General features: G+C 43.0%; 1 protein-coding gene across 2 annotated transcripts in view; it reads right to left on the bottom strand.

Moving 5' to 3' along the window:
- Nucleotides 1-22805, bottom strand: part of Ryk (receptor like tyrosine kinase) — a 74765-nt gene that overhangs the window by 35070 nt on the left and 16890 nt on the right. For both annotated transcript variants that reach the window (XM_040739698.1, XM_005072031.4), the window contains exons 2-5: nt 15686-15807; nt 9879-9978; nt 7411-7545; nt 4943-4996 (exon numbers count right to left, since the gene is read on the bottom strand). In XM_040739698.1, the coding sequence (XP_040595632.1) occupies nt 4943-4996; nt 7411-7545; nt 9879-9978; nt 15686-15807 (411 nt within the window). The remainder of the gene's footprint in view (nt 1-4942; nt 4997-7410; nt 7546-9878; nt 9979-15685; nt 15808-22805) is intronic.

Here is a 22805-nt window from a genome sequence, read left to right as displayed (position 1 = left end):
ACCTGCTGGGCAGATAGCACAGTTTTTTTTATCAATAAATATTATTCTGCTTCTTTGATTTTTTAAAAAAGGTTCTATTGATTAAATATGATTATACCCACCTAATATTATTTTAAGAGAAGAAACACCTCGAAAATAGGAAAAGTAATTCAATGCACAAAAGAGTACACCATACACACAACCCTCCCTCCCTCCCTCCAACGCTGATCAGAGGACAACAGAAGGCTAACTGAAGGGGCTCATAAGGACAAAAGTACAAATATTATGAGCAAAACTGGTGAGATAGAGCTGCAGATGTTTCAACAGATGTGAAATATGCCATAATCCTATTTTAAAAGTCCTCAAGGGATTTGGAGTTTATCCCAAGTGAGCTGGGCAATCACTACAAGGCATCAGGCAAAGCAGAGACACTTGAGTGGTCCAATGACTGCATGCTGGGGGAAGCAGCTGCAGCGGGAGCAAGAGCAGAAGCTGGAACGAATTGGACATTCCTGTTACGAGGGTCAACCCAGGAAGAAGCTACAGTGGCTTTGCTGGAGAGTGGGTAAAGGCAGGGAGGAAGCAGCTGTGAAGCAGAGTCACAAACCCTACAAGGCTCAAAGGAAAAGGAAGCAAAACTCGGGCTTAAGGAATCACTTGATGCTATCTTTACAAAGATATAAGTGAAACAGGCTGGAGAAGGTTGAGAATTCGTGGACTCTTTTTCCTTGTGTACAAGTTAAGTTTGAAATTACAATGTAGAGACGTCAAATTTAAAAAAACAGACAAGCACTGGGTAGTGGAAACAGCTCAGTAACAGATTTGCTTGCACAAGCCTGACTACCTAACTTGGAATGCACATAAAAGGCCAGATGTGGCGCTGTACACTTACAATTCAGCACTCCTACAGCAAGGTGAGAGGTGGGGACACAAGAACCACCCAGAAGTTTATGGGCCGGCAAGCCTGGACTACATAGTGTACTCCAGAAACAAGACCCTGACTCAAACAAAATAGACAACCAACTCTCCTAAATTCTTCTCTGACTTCTACAGGTGTGCTATGTGCATGCGCATGTACACACACAGACGCATACACTAACAGACACGTTTAAAAAGAAAGATATAGATATATAGAATAGGTCAGGACAAAAAAAGTTATAGTTTTCAAAAAGGGGTAGGGGCTTATGTGGAAGGGAAACCCAGCAGGGATGGGGAAAGGTGGATATGATCAAAACACATTATACACATATGTGAAATTCCTAAAGTATAGCTAAAAACGTCATTTTTTTAAAACAGTAAAAGGAAAAACAAAGTTGCTTTCAAAAATTCAAACTTGCCTAGCAGCAGTGATGCACACCTTTAATCCCAGCGCTTGGGAGGCGGGGTGTAAGGGCTCAGGCATTATGCTGGCCTGCCCGTTACCTGGCAGAATGCACTCAGGCAGTACTCTGGTCAGCCCAGGGTTCCATGGTTGCACAGTCTGCACACAGGTGCAAAGAACCCCTTTAAAAGAAAGACCCCGTCCACTTTACCTCTCCCCCCACTTCTCTCTTTTCCTCTCTTTCCTGCTGTTCCCCTGGGGCAGACAGGACTTTTCCTGTCTCCCTCTTCTCTTCTGTCCTCTTTCTGTCTCTGTGTCTCTTTACCTCTTTTCTCTTTCTTTAACTCTTCCTAATAAAACTTCTCATTTAAGCTCTGTCTGCCTGGCGTGTTTGTCCTCCACCTCGGTCACCCTCGCCTGCCATGGAATCCACCAAGGTTCCCCAAAAGCTTTATCATAACAAGAGGCAGATCTCTGTGAGTTGGAGGCCAGCCTGGTCCAGGACAGTCAGGGCTATTACACAGAGAAACCTTGTCTTGAAAAACAAAACAAAACAAAAAAATTCAAATTCTAAGCTGGACATCGTGGCACAAACTTTTAATCCTAGCACTGGGAGGAAGGTCAGGCAGGATTCTGGGCTTCAGGCTAGCCTGTGCTACATAGCAAGACTTTGCTCAAAAACCAACTACCAAACAATTAAACTTTGAGAAAAAAAATCAAAAGATTAATCTATCTGAGAGATTAAGTGAGATGGCCAGCTGTGGCCTAAGTGAAGACAAGACTCTCAAGAGCTTCTGCATGCCAAGGGAGAGCTGTGAAGTCTTGGGAGGGGTGGAAAAGTCCTGAGGCCTTCGTGGACAACATGACCCACATGGTGGCCAGAGCAGAGCAGTCGGCTGGGCAGGCTGTCCGTGTGCACTCTGTCCAGCTACTCAGCTTCCAGCATGGATAGCTGCTCCTACCCACTCTGATGCCCAGCTGTCAGAATCCAGCCGCCCTGCAGGTCTCAGGCGCTTTCCTTAGACAGATGCTATCCTTCAGAGGAGGGTACACGCTCCCCTCCCCACCCACGGTTTCCAAAGTCCCTTATGCTCTCCGGATCTCTCAGCCAACCACGCTGGGCTGCCATCACCGCCTGATGCATATTCCATCCGCTGAGACACTCCAAGCACTTACAGGCTGGGGTTGCTTGCTCAGCTCTACCTCTGCCTCAGTGGTATCCCTCTGTACATGGTAGGTTCAGTAAATGTTGAATAGAGGAAGTAAAAGTTGGAAGGGAAAGAGCAAGGAAAAGAGAGAGGCCAAGAACATTCTACACTGCTCTTAGTGAGAAATACCCTATGAACATTAAAAAAGCACCAGAATTTCTATTTTGTTTGTTTGTTAGTTTTTTCTAGAGACAGGGTTTCTTTGTGTAACAATCCTAACTGTCATGGAACTTGCTCTGTAGACCAGGCTGGCCTCAAACTCACTGAGATCCACCTGCCTCTGCCTCCCGAGTGCTGGGATTAATGGTGTGTGGTTTTGTTGTTGTTGTTGTTGTTGTTTGCTTAAATGGAATTTCTAAGTAAACTTGGGAAACAGTGACATTTACCGTTTTTTCTTTTCTTCCTTCTCAGGGATAAACTAAAGGAAATAGTCTAGCAAGTACATAATCTCCCCCCTTTTTCATAAAAAAAAAAAGCCCTACTTTGAGACAGATATTTTGTGCTCTGAGGTGCTAAAAAGATAAATAAGAAGCACACAGGACCACCATGAACTATTCTTACCAAAAGAGGTGACCCTACATCGAATTAAGTTCAAAATTTAACTTCCAATTATGAGAAAGAGTTAAAAGCAGGTTAAATAACACAAGAGGGATATATAATTTGACAAATTCTATAGGACAAAAAAAAAGACACAATTTCATCAATTAATAAAGAGGTGTTTCTGGTGAATATAAAATATATATTAACCACACTATGTATAGGCTTCATTTAGTTCCTGAGGAAGGAAACTATAGAAAGATGGTTTAGGCACAATTAGTAAATTTGAACACAATAGAAGTTACTAAGTAATTTCTTCTATTTTACTATATGTGATAAATCAAAATGAGTATATGCTGGGTAATAGGGGTTTTTAAGTGACTTACTTAGAGGCAAAATAATGTGATGTTTGGGGAATGCTTTAAGACACGTTAACTCCCCCTAGCCCACCAAACTGGAAGTAGTAATGTATGGAGTAACACTGGTACATATAATCATTACTTAAGACATGCATATCCACCAGTGCATACTCTGAACTTCTGTATACTTGCAACTCTTCTTGGAAATCTATTTCTATAAAGATCATCTGATAGTAATACCACCTGAGGAAGAGAAAGACCCAGTGTGTTCATAAGAAAAAAAAGAAGCCTGTAAATAATGCCTAAATATTATCAATACCAAGAGTAAACAAATAAATAAATTTAACTGATGAAGTAAAATTTCTTCTCTGTGTGCTTAAATAAATAAGAGGCTGGAGAGATGGCTCAGCAGTTAAGAGCACTGACTGTTCTTCCAGAGGTCCTGAGTTCAATTCCCGGCAACCACATGGTGGCTCACCACTACCTTGAATGAGATCTGATGCCTTCTGCTGGCATGTAGGCAGAAGACTGTATACACAATAAATAAATAAAATAATAAATAAATAAATAATATAAGCTTAGGCTGGGAGTGTAGGTCAGTAGAGTGCTTGCCTAGCATGTATGAAACCCTGAGTTTAATTCCCAGCACTCTAGAGGCAGAGAAACAAGAATCAGAAACTCAAGGTCACCCTTAACAACATACAGAGCTCCAGGCCAGCCTGAACTAGTAAGTGTTGGTCTGTGTGTCTGTCCCATTCCTCCCACCATGTGTATTATATCTCTGTCACTGTGTCTCGTTCTCTTGGTGTGTGTATGTGTGTTGCATGCAGTTGTTTGTATGTGGGTGCATATGTATAGAGACCAGAGTCTGACATTCAGTATCTTCCTCTATCATTTCCTTCCTTGCTTTTTGAGACAGGATCTTTCACCAAACCTGGAACTCACTGACTGGCTAGGCTAACTGTGTCCGGCAGGCTCTGCAGATCTGCCTGTCTCTGTCCCTCTATCCCCCCCACCTTCCCGTGCCACCCAGTGCTGAAGTTACAGGAGTGGACTGCAGCACCAGGAATCTGAACAAGTCTTCATGCTTGCATAGCACTTTACCAATTAGGTCATCTCCCTCTCTCAAAATAAAATATAAAATAAATAACATAAATCTGCATTTTCACCCAGATGAAATTAGCTAAGGGTTGGGCCCAGGTTATGAGTCAGATTCTAACACTCTGCTAATGAAGGTCTTACACATATTTTTTAATATTTGTCCCTTTATTGGGCCTACCTGAGAAAAAGCACAATATAAAGTTTTGCTCCTAAAAGGTATATTAGATTGATAGTACTGTAAAAGAGGCAAGTTTGAATTCTCACAACCTTCAATACCCGACCAGCTTCACTTGATCTATGCATCAGTCTACAGAACACAGCAGAATAGACAGCAAACTAACGCCACACTGCAGGCTTCCACTGTCACAAGCATGTCCACATGTGCTCAGGCACTGCTGCACTCTCATGACGGAGAAAGGTAACACGGGGACACTTACAAATAGTTCTGCTAGTGTTTTTGTCCAAGGCTGAAGTTTTTACTTCTTCAAGTTCTGGATTAAAAGGGAAATAAAAAGTACTTCAGAAATTGTTCTCCATAAGAATCCTTATATACTAGCACATCTTCTGAACATTGAACTAAGTCACAGGTATTCCTGGTGAGACAATGAAAACTACTACGCCATTCCAATAGTCATCGGTGCAATCACCAGTAAATAAATTGCCTATGCCGGTTACTTATCAACTCCCAATGAAATGGGTTTCTGGGGTCAACAGTGTAAAGAAACCCACAAACTTACACTGTCTTCATGGAAACTCTTAGCACAACAAGCTCAATGGAAAGGCTCCAGAATTCTAGAGGATGAAAAACCCTGACCCTAATCCTACCAATAAGATAAAGAAACTCACGGCGAGGGGTGGGGGGGAGTGGGACCTGGGAAGAATAGAGGGGGTAAAGAGGAAGGGAGTTGGTCATGGGGGAACAGGAAGTTGAGGGGGTGGGGGTAGAATAGGGGGACGAGGGAATCATAGGATCGAAGACAGATCAGGCACCAGAGTGACCTCGAGTGATCTAAAGGTATAACATCAATTGGCAAGCTAAGCAATAGTGGAGGGACCACCTCGAATGCCCATTCCTGATAATGAACTTGATGTCTATAACCATCCGGGAGCCTTCATCCTGTGACTGATGGAAGCAGAGGCAAACACACAACTAAGCACTGAACTGAACCCAAGGAACCCAGTGACAGACAGAGAGGAGTGATGAGCAAATTGGCAAAGAATGGGCTGGCAAAACCAGCAGAGACAGCTGATCTGAACAGGGGAGTGCTCTTGGACCCCAGACCGACAGTGGGGAGGCCAGCATGGGACTGATCTGGACCCCCCAAATGTGAGTGTCAGTGAGAAGGCCTGGGCAACCTATGGGGCCCTGAGCTGTGGATCAGTGTCTATCCCTGGTATACAAACTGTCTTCATGTGCCTATAGCACAAAGAGAGATGCTCTCTCAGCCTGGACTCTTAGGGGAGTGCCTTGACCCTACCAAGAGTAAAATGACAGACTCTAGATATCCCCTATGTGGAAGGATTTGGCAATAGGGTGGGAGGGAGGGGGGGAAGGGGAGTACGGGAAGAGGGGAGGGAGAGGGAACTGGGATTGACATGTAAAACAAGCTATTTAAAATTAAAATAAAAAATGATAAAAAAAAAAGATAAAGAAACTTGTAGGGAGTAACAGCTCTTAGCATTCCACACAACACAGACAGAGATGTGCTTGCTAGTGCAGCTGTTTATGGGTCACAGGCTAGAAACCAGATAAATACAATAGGATCACATATTAGAGTCATGAAAAAAAAAACTGATTAAATGGGCAAGCTATGTCTCTTTTCAATGCAATATAGTTTCTTTGTTGGTATGTGTCTTGAAATTTGCCGTTGTAACTCACTTGCTGACCCTGGGTGTTTGAATAAGACCCAGCAGTAATTTCAACTGTGAAGTTTATAAATAGACAGTTTCATAAAGAAACCAAGAACACAGGTTGGCCTCTCGGCTGCAGCACTTTGTTTGAGCCTGGCCAGGTTACCTAGAGCTGATGTAAGGATACATGGGCTTACTGCATGTAATACGTACAGACCACGGGAAAGCATCCATTGAGTTTATGGTTTGTTTTGTTTCTACCTTAAACAGTAAACAGTTCTACCTTTTTGTAAATTCACAAGTTCTACCTCTGTACTACATGGAGATTAGATAACCTTTTAGAATTCTTAAAATTTCAAAACTCAGCCTTACTATGCTAGAACTCACTGCAAATGTGGTAATTTCCTGAGCAATAGACAATATAATTCAAATCCTAAACAGCTAATAATTATTAAGTACCCACAAGTGACACCCTGATTCTAGGCTAGATTTAATTATCCTTTAAACCATCTCTGAAACAGCATCATGCATATTTTACAGATGAGAACCTGAGCCTCACAGAGGTGTAATAACTATCCCCTATCCTGAGAAGAGCAGATATATGGTTCCAACCCAGGCCCACGATGCCCACCCCCCCCCCCCGAGTGAAGTTCCTGCAGGCCTACGTGACACGTCCCCACTCCCCACCCCCTCACCCGGCCAAGTGAAGCTCCTGCAGCAGCCAAGTTCACGAGCAACTGCTGAGCTCACTGCTGCTCCATGGCCCTGTGGGGTTTATCTCCCTCCTTTACCCTTCAGCCACACAGGCTCCACCTCACAGTCCTAATGGGATCTTTCTAGCAGTTCCACAGAGCTGAGAACCAGAGTGCGGCCGAGTAAGATCCTGGCTACCCGCTATCTGGGGTTACCCCAGAATTTCATCTACTTGTGTGCTTCCCCTTTTCTCACAACTACAACTAAAGACTTGGTCATAGTTAAGTCTGTAAACAAGCAACACAATCTCCTACAGACCTCTTATTTACATGAAACACACTCTGTTAAATAGATTCCTTACTTTTGTAGCACATTTTCCTTCGTTTAAAATTTAAAACTGTAAAGTTTTTTGAAGAATTGACTGTCAGGTTGAGCTGCATTAGTATCATAACTTCAGAGTCGACTTTGCCGGTACAGGAAAGCTCCACCCGAAACACTGTTAAAAGAAATAAGAGAAAATATTTTAGAGTCCTAAAAAATCAGATTCAATGCCCCAACAGTACCATTCATTCAATGCTTCCATGTATTTCTGCTCTCAAATAAAGCAAACAAACACATTTAAATAAATAGACCAGAGAGCTCTGGATAAGGAAGAGTACTGAAGAGAAAATGAACAGAGATGAAGGGACAATTACTGTCAAGCTTTTCGTGTGATTTTGAACATGCTAGTTTGTCTTTTATGTTCTGCTTTCCAATATGCTGAAGCTACAGAACCATAAGGCAAACCCTGCTGACCTTACCAGTCTCACTAGCAACAGTAACAAAATTACAGGATAAATAAAAGGAAAGACTATGCAGTAGTACCAAATGTAAGTATATATTGCTCCTAGCATTTGAAGGATATAAATGTCAGCAAGGTAGTATATGCATTGCTGTCTGCAGGGCACACATGAGATGCCCAAAATAAAACATATCATCACCATATTCCTAGAGCAGGGGCATCCTTCCTGTTGTCTGGGTAACAAAATGGGGGAAAACCAAAGCCATACTGAACTGGGTGGCAGGAGAGTTCCCGTTGGACTCAGAGCTATGACACACAGATGTGAAAACACATACATTAGCACACCACCAATGACAAACATATCTATAGTAAGAACATGTTTGGCAGTACTCTCTATGGAAAATGTGTATGTGTATTTAGTAATCACATTTAAAAATTGTCTTATATAAGAGTAATTACTCATAAGTACCCCTAGGAAATGAAGACATTGTTACTGGGATAAATTATAATAAACCTATAAATGAAACTGATAAATTCTCAGCTATGAATTAAAAACAACAGTGCCCCTTCTAAATAGGATTAGCTTTAAAAGTATTTCTAGTGATGTTAATGACCAAAAGTAGATTTTAGTAACTATTTTTACCTTTTAGTTTAAGATTCCTTCCCTACAAATCAAGAAGATATTAATTCACTATTTATATGAGTAGATCAGAGATTTAGGCATTTCTGAACATCCTTGCTGACCAATAAAAACTAACCAGCTTTCCAGCACTGTCTTAAAGCTTCCAGATGAATATGTGCCACTAAGAATGAGTGAATAAGTGAATTCAATTAGTGAATAAAACTTTAAAATCATCATTACCACCATTCACCTTAAAATCTCCATGTCCTAGAGCCTTTCTATGTTGCTTGGTTCTTATCAGCTTGGCACAAACTAGGGTCACCTGAGACAGAACCTCCAACCCAGGAACTGCCTCCATCAGACTACATATCTGTGGGGAATTTTCTTAATTAATGATTGATGTGGGAAGACCCAGCCCACTGGAGGAAGTGCCAGCCATGGGCAGTTGTATAAGACAGCAAACTAAGTAAGCCATGGAAAGCAAACCAGTAAACAACACTCCTCCATGATCTCTGTTTCAGTTCCTGCCTCTAGGTTCCTGCTTTGAGTTCCTGCCTTGAATTCTAGGATTCATGGATTCTAGAAAACTGAAATAAACCCCTTCCTCCCCAAGAGGTGTTTATGACAGCAACAGAAAACTACCCAGGACATCTTTCAAAGGGTCTGCTTACAAGCTGTGAGGGTGGTGGAAATAAAACACTCAGCCCATTCATTCAGACACAAACTGAACACCTATTGCATACCCACTGCTGTGCAAGGAATCACCAGACCCTGTAATAAGTTTATTAACAGTTACATGCATGCTGGTATGGGCAGGAAGCACAGAGGAGTTAACAATGGAGGCCGGACAGGAAAAGGGTGGTACAGACGTTGCATCTTACAGAATTGATAGATGGGAATTCACAGGTGGAAATAAGGGAAAGATGGCTCCAAATTGAGGTCAGTATGTACAAAGGCCTGGGTGTGAAAATTATATGCAAACTGGAACTGCTGCAATGCTGGTGCATATGCAAAGGCCTGGGTATGAAAATGAACAGACTGGACTCTTGGGGTACTGGCCAATGGCAGGTGGTAAGGGACACAGGGAAAAGGAGAGAAGTCTGAGATGAACCAGCTGACTGGAACAGGACACACCAGAGGCTTTGATGCCCTCTGGTCAGATGTCACCTAAGCATCTGGGCCACCCAAGTCAGTGATGGCAGGTGGGACTTAAACCAAAGGCAGTAAGAGTAGAAGCAAGCAACTCAGATGGAGATGCCAGCAACACAGAAAAGGAGCCAAGGATGAGCTAAGCAAAGACAGTTCTAAAAAGACAACAGAACTTATTAAAGTACTTTTCAAAGCCAGGCACTCAGTAAGCTGTCCTTGTAGGGATGTGAGGGAGATGGCTGAAAGCAGTATGCTAAGTCTGTCTTCGCTGACTCACCTGATAAAGTGCGTGGGACTTCCCCTTGAGCAGAAATATTGACCTGGGGCATGCCCATAGCCACAAAATTGTCTACTTGGAATCCCAGCTTATATTCAACCTGTAAAATGAAGAGAGATAAAAACATTGAACCTGTGACAACAGAAAGGAACTTCATTAATGAGTTCATTAATTAAGTAGTACATGAGCTATTCACAGGTACCAACAATCCCAAAAAAGTTCCAAAGAGCAGGTCTCTAATCCCAACATTCGGCAGACGGAGGAAGGAGGATCTCATTGAGTTTGAGGCCAACTTGGTCTATATAGTGAGTTCCTGGCTAACCAGGTCTACAAAGTAAGACCCTTCATCAAGAAAATAAATAAAAAATAAAAAGTTAAGTAAATAAATAAATAAGAATAATAAAGCTAAAATTATACTAGGCATTTTCAATCAGATAAAATTTCAACCTGAAGGTATTTGGTATCTAGAACAAGATCACCCTTTCCTCTAAAATCTACAAGTCTTTCCAACAACAATGATATAGTCATGATTTACCGTTACCCTGGAGAGGAAGCATTCATTCTCTTATTTAGCTCACCACAACACCATGACTCCACCAAGGGGTGCTAGAGAGCTATCCCTAAGGTACCCTTGAAGAGGACAACTGTACAGTTATGCCAAAGTGATCTCTGAGTAGGACCATAAAGCCAGGGAGCATGCATGAAGGAAAATTAGTGTGGATCTAGAATCATGAGGCCATGTGACCCACACAAATAAGCAACTTTTCCAAACTTCAGTTTTCAGAAAACCAGCTCATCCACCATGAGGAACAAAAGTGCTGACAATGTAACACACCTGTGACACTGGCTCGTGCCCTTTGCTAACTGTGGGCTTCAGCAGCCTTTCCCACTGCCAAGCTACACTTCTCAGAAACGACCAGTGTCCTGCCAACCTCAGGGACTCTCACACAAACCTCAGGATTCTGGGCACCTCTCATACTCTCAATCTCTTCAGGACCATCTTCCTTGTATTCTCCCTCAAACGTGGCTTTCCCTTCAGGCATCCTCCTCTTCTTCCTGATGTCCATTTCCTATCCTCCTCTTCTTCCTGATGTCCATTTCCTACACCTCACCTGGGTCGACATGTGGGGTTAGTATCCCCTTAAGGCTCTCAGGTCCTCCCTAGATGTCCTGTGTGAAATTACCCCCTCTACTCTGAAGCTCACTCACAGTTGATGTCTCATGCCATCAACACATCAACACGCTAGCACACGGGACTCTACAGAGGTTTCGACCACTGGCTCACTTTGTCTCCTGCCATCTTCTTGTTAACTTTGAAATGCAGTGTTCATTCTGACATACCACTCAAGTTCTCCATGTCCAAAACAGATACAAAAATACTGCCCACTCCATCCAAGATCCCAGCACTACCTCTGACCACCCACCTCTGGTCCCTACAAAAGCAGTTCTTTGTGCTCACTGCTCTAAGTCAGAAAACATTTATGAGGCATGTTTATGAGCTAAGGGTTGTGCTTATAGAAGGGGAAGGCAGTGGTCAATTAAACTACTTCCTTCCTTTCCAGCACAGCCAGGACCACTTGGTGTCATGTTCCCACAGCCTGTGCCCCAGCAGGGACACCACTGACATGGTCGTTTTGACACCTTCAGCTGGTTCACCTTGTTCCACACACTGGGATGGCCGCCCCTGCAGTCCTGCGGCCCTTGGCTCAGCTTGCTGGGGGAATGATATCCTGGAGAACAGTGCTTACACATGAGGAGGAGCCACGCCCCAGTCCTATGCTCAATGGCTGCTCTTCTTCAACCTCACCGACACTCCTTCCTGGTGCACCAAATGCTACCTTCCCCGATTCTTCACATTTGGCTAGCACAGAGAAATTTTTTTGTCCTTTCCAGCATCAGGCAGACCTGTCAGAGCATCCGCCCTCTGCACTCTGGTCCCAAGGAAAGCTCCAGCCTCCTTGTCAAGGATAAACCCTTCTCCCCATATGCTAGGCTCCAAGTCCTTCACCACAGGTGAGATCTCAACTTGCCTCTGACTCTCCTTTACCTACCAGGCATGTCCACCTTGTAACCCTACAGTCTCCAATTTAAGAGATTCTGGGTTGAGCTTCCCTTTTCACCAAACGCACAAAGTTTCTGTAATATGACGTGCTAGAATCCAGCCTCTGCTCACTATCTGTAGGAGTCTCCTCTCAGACACAGACAGGCACAGAGACACTGTCTGTGATTTCCTAACTAAAAGACACTCTGGGGCTAGGATCTCTCACCTGGGAAGTGAGTTACTTGGTACCACATCCTGCTCTCCTTTCCCTTCCCATCCCCATCCTCAGATATAAAAAGGAGACCCCACCACCACCACAGACAGGACTCTGATGCCTCTCTAGAGACCCTGCCATGCTGTCAGTCTCTGATGCTGGAGCCTGAACTCTCCTTGAGGTTCCTGTCATATTGTTGTCTCTCTGTCTGTCCATGACATTAACAGCTTTTCTAGAAACTCCTTACTCCCTAGCAGTCTCCTGCACTGTCCCTCTTGAACAACCCCCCCCTCCCCCCGGCAACCTTTTAATTCTTCTTTACTATTAGTCTCAGTTATTATAAGCAGAGGAATAGCTGCCCACAGACCAAACCCCTAGGAAAGCAAAGACTGGAAACAGTCACGGTGTCAAAGGACTCTGATGGCAGAGCTGAGGAAAAGGGACAAGAATAGCAGCGGGGTTATCTCGGTGTAGCCATGGGGAAAAGGAGAAAGGGAAAAGAAAAGATGCTGTAAGTGGAGACAGGCAAAATGAGGGGCAGGGCAGAAGCAGAGGAGACAAAGAGAGAGGACTAAGAAAATCAACAGCAGCTTAGAGGAACCACAGAAAGAAGCATGGAAGCTGCCCTGGATTGCGACTTCTCTGGACAGGCTGGGTGAGCATGGGGAGGGGGCATTGGGAGCAGCTCTCTCTGCCCACTGGGGTCCTTAGGATACCTAATTTTTAAATGTAGTTTTTGGAGACAGAGAAGACTGCCAATTATTGAAACCCAATTTCCTCTACTTTTGCATGCACTGATCTGTAAGGAACACCACTTGTCAATCACCTTTGGAGAAACAGCTATTTAGAAACTGCATCACAGACTACAAAACAAAAAACTCTGAACAGCAGTTGTTTATCAGAAAAATACATGAGCCAAAATACTTCAGAAAAGTTACTAGAGAAAACATAAATATTTGAATAAGCTAAAAAATAAACATGTTTGGTATTCTCCCCTTACTTGGAACACATGGCTATGTGAACAGGCAGCTGATGAGGAAAGCGTCTCCTTCTGGAACACAGAGCTAAAGTGGATATGCTTGCCTACGGTCCAACAGCCTTTTAATCTCTCTGAAATTGCCAGCACTGCCTTTCTCACAGCTACTTCCCTCCACTGGGACACAGCAGGCTGGCCCCAGAGGCTGCTGCTGGAGCTCTGACAAGCTCCCTGCAGACTCCCCTGGACTGAGACCAAGGAGAGTGGGTGGTGGGAGTCTTCTGCCACGTCTTAGTGTGTCTCTGCCTTCTGGCTATCTAGCATATCTACTGACACTTAACAGACACAGTTGCATGTTTTTTCTTGAACACTGGGGAATTTTCTGGAACATACAAGAAACTAATTATCTGCTAAGACCGCCTAGTAGTCTACTTTTGTGAGAGAATCAATACCAGAGCTCTACTCCCATCTTAAAATACAATTAGCACATTCTCAACCACTCACTATGGCACGTGTGACAGAGATGTTAAGAAAAAGACACACATAGCTCCAGCCTCTGAAGGAACTAAAATCTTTGGCAAGGCCAGTCAAGTAAACACCAGAGAACACTACCAGCAAAAGCTTTGATGTGGAAAACCTGATGTTAAATATCCTCCCTGCTGAAGTGATACACCAGGGAGCCTGGAGATCCTCGGAAGCAAGTATTTCATCTTCTGGCAAGATCTTAAAAAGCCCAAACTGACTTTCTGATAGAGTGTCAGAAATTTGAGAGTGACAGCCTTCCTTCTGAAAGTTTATGACTGCATCTCAGACCAAATGATCAAGAGACCCCATCACCATACACCACTCTTGCCCTTGTGGGAGACTGCCATTTCAGGTCACCCCTAGTTCCTGTTTCTTCTGCCTCCAGACTCATTTGAGCAAGTCCTTCACTACCTGGGTCACAGTTTCCTCTTGCAGGAAATGGTCAATAAACCAAAACACAGCTATACAAGAAAATGATAGTTATTTGAAGGAGGAAAACACACAAACCAACACAAAGCAACAGAGACCCTTTACCAGGACACATTGCTCACAACTCTGCACTACACAAAAGCATGAAACATTGAAGTGTACTTTGCACACTACACACACACACATACACACACACACACACTTTTTTTTTTAGACAGGTTTTCTCTGTGTAATGGCCCTGGCTGTCTTAGAACTCACTCTGTAGACCAGGCTAGCCTCGAACTCACAGAGATCTACCTACCTCTGCCTCCTAAGTGCTGGGATTAAAGGTGTACACCACCACATCTGGCTGGAGGATGTTTTTAAATGATACCTTTGGGCAGTTCCAGGACAGCAAAAGTTATAGGGTAAAACCCTGTAGAAAGAAAGAAAGAAAGAAAGAAAGAAAGAAAGAAAGAAAGAAAGAAAGGAAGGAAGGAAGGAAGGAAGGAAGGAAGGAAGGAAGGAAGGAAGGAAGGAAGGAAGGAAGGAAGGAAGGAAGAAAGAAAGAAAGAAAGAGAAAGAAAGAAGAGAAGGAGGAGGAAGAGGAGGAGGAAGAAGAGGGAGGGGGAGGGAGGGGGAGGGAGGGAGGGGGGAGGGAGGGACCTACAAAATAAAGGAATAATTTAGAGTTATACCAGGCTCCTCTAGTGTTTACCCTGCAAACATATATATTCATAGAAGACTCCTCCAAGCTAGCTTCCACTATGACATGTTCCCTACTACCAATAACTTCAGAGCTAAAACATGGACAGGGCAACAAAACTTCAGATTGACACAAACTAAAGCAATACCAACTAGTAAGACATTAGCCAGAAAGATGCTGGGGACAACTAATGAACTGTGAGTGCTGTGAGTTAGAACATTAAACTTCCTAATTCTGATAACTATACTTTGATTATATAAATAACACCAGTGTCCTGCAGACTAAGGTATTTAGGAGTGAGGAACTCAATGCTTTCAATGCACTTTCAAAAAGTTCAAGGGCAAATGTAGGTAGGGAATGAGGAGCAGATGGTACAATTTCATTTGGCAAATCTGGGAAATGAGGATGTAAGATTTCTTGGGCTGAAGGAACCTAGACAGTCAGAGATGGAAAAATCACCAATGATTAAACGAGGCAAAAAGTTGCTAAGTCCCTACATTCAGCCTCTAAGGTTACTGGGGCTCAGCGCAGTACATGCGGGAGGCTGTAAGTGATACACCTTGCTTTCACTGTGAATGTAAAAACTACATCCAAGTCATCAAGAGTGTCTGGAAGACCCAGGTCAGCAATGCTTCTCCCCACACACCCACACCCATCCTTCAACCATAACAGCAGGGTCACCATGGATCCAACTCTCCTCTTCCTGAGCTGGCAAGGCCTGAAAGGATGCAGTCCTATGTGATGGTAACCACCCAGCTGGTGCCCCTTAAACCTAAAGTGTTAGCAGACAGGCTCAAGACTGTAAACCTGAAAAGACCCAGTGTTCCACTGTGTACCACCACTGGCCCTTCCCTGGAGAGGAAAGCCCATCCTCAGGGATAGCCCTTGCCTGTGGAGACTGGGTGACCCTGTCACGCTGTCTGCCAGCAGCTCTTACCTTGGACTTTGCATGCCAAGTGAAGTGCAGGAAGTTCGTCTCACTGGGCACTAGCAGGTTAAAGGACAGAGCATAGTGACTAATAAGGTCATTTCTCACATAGTAAAGTTCTGCGTCAAGACCTAGGAGAAAAAATGAAAAATAGTTAACCATTTGAATACTTCAGAGTATCAAATACTAGTGCAGTGCAGAGAGAAAATTCTGCATCACAGCCCACAAACACAGAGGCCAGCTCCTTCTGAGACAGCCGTGCCAGGACCGCCTGCAGCCACTCTGTCTTCTGGATACGGCGGGTGCCTCTGGGAGGAGCACCAAAGAGGAAACACTCCTGCTTCTCCAAGGCTGGCGCAGACTTAGAAAGATTCAAAAAGGAGGGAGACTGCCTGCCCTGGAGTCACAAAAGCTTGTGAGCCACCACCACTGTGCTCTTAACCGAGAGGCCATCTCTCCTGCCCCTGAAGAAAACTTTTAACCACTACCTTCAGTGGAAAATCAACTTCTGTGAAAAAATACAAGATGATGAAGGAAAGGAAAGAAAAGGAAAGGAATACTACTAACAAAGCTAATTACTGGTGCTACCAAGGCAGTGAACTTGAGCCCTGGGCGCTGTTGACAAAAGAGAGAGGGAGATATTAGCAAGTGTTAAAGACAGGTAAAGAACCAAAGAACTGAAAGAATAATGGCAGAGTGACATCCTTTAAACTAATTTACTGCAAACATTTAGTCCAGATGTCCCTAGTACTCAGGTAGGACAAACTGACATTTAAATTGCACATTTACTGAGCATGCGCTGCAGGTCTGAAACTGAAGGATGGTATGAAAAGGGGTCGACCCCGCTTCATTTCTGATTTGGATCTGATAATACCTTTAACTATTTTATGCATCCTTCGTGGGATGCCAGGTACAAGAGAAAGCTGGAAGCCTGTGCAGAAGACTCTTCCTGCTGACAGGATACAAACACTAAGGAACACAGGTGGGGGCTGGTGATGGAAAAAGATAGAAAGAAGGCAGAAAGATAGAGGGGCTGAATGGAAAGGGAAGATGAATTTAAAGAAAGCACCAATAATCACAATAACGTGGTTTAAACTCATGTAAGAGGCTGGAGAGATGGCTTGGCAGTTAAGAGGACTGACTGCTCTTCTAAAGAGCCTGGTTTGATTCCCAGCATTCACAAGGCAGCTCTTAACAGTTCATTACTTCATTCCCAGGGATCCGATGCCCTCTTCTGGCCTCTGTGGGCACTGCACACATGTGGTGCACAGACATGTAAGTAGATAAAAATAATACAATGTTACAAAAATTCACTTAAGCCTGAGCATATGCTATAAAAACAAGACTAAAACCAAGTTCAGAAATATATGCCAAGTGAAGAAAAAGATAAATACCATCTTAAATAACTATCAGAAAATAAGAGAAGAGAGCATTTTCTTACTCAAAAGGTCAGCACAAAGCCAAGAACTAATTAAAATGTTACAGAACAGAAAACTAAAGACCAATGTTTTTCACACAGCTTCAAACATTCTCAACAAAACATTAGCAAATTCAATATAACAGTATGTGGAAGGGGGAAGGAAGCATATCAAAACCAAGTAACTTCTAAAAATTTGGAACTCATATTAGTATAAAAGGAAAAAATATAAAGGTGTGTGTGACAGCTCACACCAGTAATCCAAGCACTTGGGAAGAAGCAGGAGGGTCAGGAGTTCAAGGTCATCCTCGGCTACTTAGCAAGTTTGAGGCCAACCTAGACAACTTGAGACCCTGTTTCAAAACAAAACTGAGGGCATCTCAGATTGAAAGCCTATACTGATAACAACAGTCAACAAATATTTTCTCAGTCTGGTAAAGAGCATAAATAAAGCCATACAACCAGCATGCTCCATGGTGGATTCTTAAATTCTTAAAATCATTAACAAGGTAAGGGTGTCCCTACTCCTATTCAACTTCATATTAGAGGTCCTTGCCAATGGCAAGACATTATATACATTACAAGTGTAGAACACCATGAAAGGCAAGTAGTGGAGGATTGTGCTTTTATGAGAAAACTCCATTCACAGGAAAAGATCTGCTGCCCTTCTAAATGTTGGTTCACCTTCTTCCAAGACATTTCATGTTTTAGATATGGCTGTGCAAAGAAACCACAAGGAATGGGCCTGAAGAGGCCCAGGCCTCTTCTCAAGACCTATGTAAAGTTTGCTCTCAATCACACTATATGAGTAGAAGGGAGATTGGTGTGTTTCATAGTAAGATAGACACAGAGCCATGGAAATGTGAAGAGGTGCTAAAACACATCATTAATCTTCAGAAAAACAAAGGCTAGAAGTACAATGAAACCATTAACACCCAAGAGAATAACTACAATTGATTCTGGCAAGGCTGGCTGGCAAGCATGAAAAAATGCTCAACTGCTTTGAAAAGCTAACAGTTGCTCATAAATTAAACACACACCTACTCCATGACCATCAATTCCAACTGAGGTAATTATGCAAAGGAAATGAAAACACTGTATCCTCAAAACACTTGTGCACATATGTTCATAGAAGTGGAAACAATGCAAATGTTTGAACTTGATATCAATTGTTGACAACAAAAACAGACTTTGTAAAACAAGGATGGGCTTCTCGGAGCAAGAATGAAACTTGACACATAAGGATATCAATTATCTAAGTCTAGTTAGATAAATCATCTAGAACATACAACACTAATTCATAGTGATGAAACTCTGAACCATGGTCATCTAGAGAGAAGGGTAGACTAGGATTACAGGGAACTTCCTGTGTTCAATATCTTGACTTGAGTCTAGGTCACAAAGCTATATACAAATAACATTTTATTTTTAACTTGGGAGGAGGTGGGGGGGGTCTGTGTATACATGTGAGTGCAGGTGCTTACAGAATCAAAAAGAGGGTTTTGGGTCCTCTGGAGCTAGAGTTATAGGTAGTTGTTGGCTTCCTCAAGTGGGTGCTCTGCAAGAATTGTAAGTGCTCTTAACAACTAAGCCACTTCTCCAGTCCCAAGGTAGGTGTGAGAGTGTGCATGCTTGCGTGCGTGCGTGCATACTTGTGTGCGTATGTGTGCTATTAGAGGTTGAGCTCAGGGCCTTCCACAGGCTAAGCAAATACTCTATCACTGAGCTACATCCTCTGCATTTCTTAAAGATCAATCTACTGGACATATAAAGTTCATGCATTTCACTTTATATTAGTTTATCAAAGTTTTCTGAGGAGTGAAGACAGCACTCAAAGATTTTTACCTCTTTTTAATCTAAAAAAAGTTAATCATAAAATAGGATAGCACCAGCAAATAATTTTAGGAAAAAGATTAGTTATAACCAATCGATTCCCAAATTTCAACATTAAATACTTTCCCAGGGAAATATGGAACTCTGCTCCTGACAACACAACAAAGTGCAGGACGGGAAGAGAATTATCCACTTAGGTGGCAATGGCCCTCAACCCAACTCAGCTCCAGGCCAGGGCCCTTTCAGCTCCATTTCATGAAGATTAAAGGTGACTACATGCACAAGGGCTCTCTCCCCAGAGGAGCGCAGCCTGGTCTGTGCGTGGTCCCCCTGCACTCTGAGGGCAGCCCCACGGCGCACAGCCACAGCCTGCACTTTCACTCTCTCACACTTCAATAGCTTTACTCTGCTCCCAGCAGCCTTAGCCACAATAAGTGGTTTGACTGGGCGACCCACCTTACCTCATAAGGTACCAATTATGCTTCTGTTAGTGCTCTCTGGTCTGAAATAGCAGAGGTCTTGAGTGGTCTGCCTTGAGCCTTCTTTTCACCACAATCCGGTTATTTTTAGTGAATAAGCACTCTTGAAAGTTTTCTTAGCAGTGGATTTGATATTATGACAGAAATGCTTGTGGTCCTTAAATATAACACTGAATGATGGGTAGGGTGTGGCAGCAATTTGTGACTGTGAACTTATAAGCAATATAAATTCCTATCAAGACAGCTGTGATTAATAAACCACAGTCACATCTGTAAGAAAACAATGACTCTAAACATTTCTCTGTAGAAGGCCATCTGAGGTGGTACCCCAGGGATTACAGCTTTTCAATCCAATCCATCCTGTTCCATCCATGCAACAAACTAGACACCTGTTATGGACTGAGTCTGATCTGTTGCCACAAATCCATGCTTTAAATGCTAGGTCCCAGCTTAAGCTTCTATTTTGAACGCTGTGGGGGCAGCCTTCTGGGAGCATGCCCTGCCTGTCAGAAGTGGGTCCCAAAGTGCAGGCCTCTGGAGGTCCTGGCCACTGGCTTCCAGTCTGCATTTTCTGCTTCCTGTCTGTTGCTTGTGAACCACTGCCTGCACTCTCACTGCCATGTCTTCCCTGTCATGACAGGCTGGACCTTCTGCAATGCAAAGCAACGTCAGCCCTCCCTTCCTCAGCTTGCTGCCATCAGGGTTTTGGTTCCAGCAACATAAAGTAACTCTGATGGTGGAGGGAGGGAGGGAGGGAGGGAGGGAGGGAGGGAGGGAGGGAGGGAGGGAGGGAGGGAGGGAGGGAGGGAGGGAGAATAAATTAAAAAAAAAAAAACGAAAAAGACTGACACCATGAGCAGGACTTCTACAAATACTGCGTAATGAACTGAGTTTTGCCCAGAATTTAACCATAAAGGCAAACAGGCAGGATGCAAACTATCTTCCGCAAATTTTCAAAAATGCCTGGCACCTAAAAGTGCTCAATAACTGTCCAAGAAATTAAAGTTAAATATATACATGGATGATATGAATATGATATGAATATGCATGTTATATATGTTCCACTATTTTAAAGAAAGTGAGTATCAGAATATACTAAGTAGTTGATTATAAATAGTGGATTACAAATTATTTTTATGTACCCTTTATTCTTTTCTTTCTCTTTAAGTTTTCTTTGAAGGCTGGGCATGGTGGTGCATGCCTTTAACCCTAGCATTTAGGACGCAGAGGCAGGTAGATCCTACGTAGTGAGTTTCATGTCAGTACAGTCAGGACAATATACTGAGACCTCACCTAAAAAAAAGTTTACATTTTCTATGAACTACAATTGGAAAGGTTTTCAAAAACACTTAAATATGCATATAGTGTTTAACAAGTCAGTAAAACCAAAATCCAATTACTTTCTGTGGTGGTTTGATAAGAATGGCCCCTATGCTCTTATACTTGAATGCCTGGTCCATGTTGGTGGCACTGTAAGGATTGGGAGGTGTGTCACTGGAGGTGGGCTCTGAGGTATCAAAGCTGACAGCTCTCTGTGGGCTTGGGCGTGTGGATCAGATGTGAGCTCTAACTACTGCTCCAACACCATGCCCCCTTGCTGGCTGCCGTGACGCTCTTGACTTTGAGCCTGCAAGCAAGCCCCCACTAAGTGCTTTCTTTTCTAAGTTGTCTTGGTCATGGTGTCTCCTCATAGCAATAAAAAAATAACACTTTCTTTTAAAAAGAGTGAGGAAAACGGCTGTTCATGTTCCCCCTTCCCAATTTTTTCAATTAAAAAAAATGACTGTGAAGACATCATCTCTGGTACATTAAAATTAACACTAACATTAATAACTAAAAACCCTTCCTCCACCTTCCCTTAAAATATTCCGATACATCGAAAAGCAAAATCTGGTAAAGTAGCACAACAAAAGACGGAAAGTTTAGGAAGAACCTACACCTACACCACTGACAGACACTGCCATGAAGGAAAGCTTCAGCCTGGCTCTATTCACTGTGAGGACCAACAGGAGGAGAAGAGGTAATCAAGAAAGTCCATTTCCAAACAAATTCTGATCCTATGCAAAGAAAGTATATTCTCAGAGGCCTGTGAAAACATGTGATTGCATATTCTTACCCAGTAAGTAACTCTAAATCATACAGAAAGCATAAAAGTTTCCTTTTTAACAGGGAATAGAGACTCCTTTATACTAAGGAGATCCTCATGATAAAACATCAATCTTTTTTTTACATGTGGATTAGTGTTTTACCTGCATGTATGTCTATGTGAGAGTACCAAGTACCCTGGAACTAGAGTTACAGACAGTTGTGAACTGTCGTGTGGGTGCTGGGAACTGGACCTGGGTCCTCTAGATGAGCAGCCAGTAACCTCTGAGCCATCTCTCCAGCCCCAATAAACGTCAATCTTCATACTCTAAATCAAGTGTTTCTGGGACTAGAGAGAAGGCTTAGTGGTTGAGAGCACTGGTTGCTCTTGGAGAGGACCCGTTTGATTCCCAGCACCGTGTGGCAGTTTATGACTGTCTATAACTACTGTCCAAGGGGATCTGATGCCCTCTTCTGGTCTCCATAAGCACTGCACCCCCATGGAACATGTATATATACATGCAGACAAACAATCATACACAATCAAAATAAATAATTTAACATAAAGCATCTCTGAACATATAAATATAGAGAACCCAATGTTAAGTACAACTGGGGTGTGAAATTAGTATACAGAGAACAGAAGACACACACACACACACACACACACGTATCTATAATTACGGCACACATCAAGATGGCACACTATTGAAATCATCTTCTCTCAAATCACCCACAAAACAGCTATATGAAGTTAGCAGCCAGGCTGGTGACACACTAGTAATTCCAGCAATTGGGGTGGGGAGGCAGCAGGAGTTCAAGGCATCTCAGCTACTTACCGAGATTTTAGTTAGTCTGAACTACATAAGACAGTGTTGGCAAACAAAAACAAAAAAACGTTGTGCTGACAAGAAGGCCTAGTGGTTAAAAGTACTTGCTAAACAAGCCTAGTCAACTAAATTCAGTGCCCAGATTCCACAGTGGAAGACGAAACCCCTGAGAGCCTTCCTCTGACCTCCACACTGGTGCCACATCCCTTCCCAATAGCTAAAAACTAGTAATTTTTTATTAATTTTAAAAGTTAGCTATAAGGAAATGCACAACCAGCTTCTTAAACCAGAAAATGTACATGCCATACATAATTCAGTCAGTAATGGGTGAGAAGGCAGAGACAGAAAACACACGTAGTTATGAAGTACATCTGCCTGCATTCTTCACCTGTGTAAGTGCTCACCCATATAAAGAAAAACAAGAATGCAGAAAACAGGCTAGAAAGATGGACAGAATGTTTGTTATTTTTCTTCTTTATGCACAT

Source organism: Mesocricetus auratus, unplaced genomic scaffold (assembly GCF_017639785.1).
Source record: "Mesocricetus auratus isolate SY011 unplaced genomic scaffold, BCM_Maur_2.0 Super-Scaffold_100691, whole genome shotgun sequence".
NCBI lineage: Eukaryota > Metazoa > Chordata > Mammalia > Rodentia > Cricetidae > Mesocricetus > Mesocricetus auratus.
Note: the sequence above shows the minus strand (reverse complement) of the source record. Positions and strands in the feature narration are given on the sequence as shown.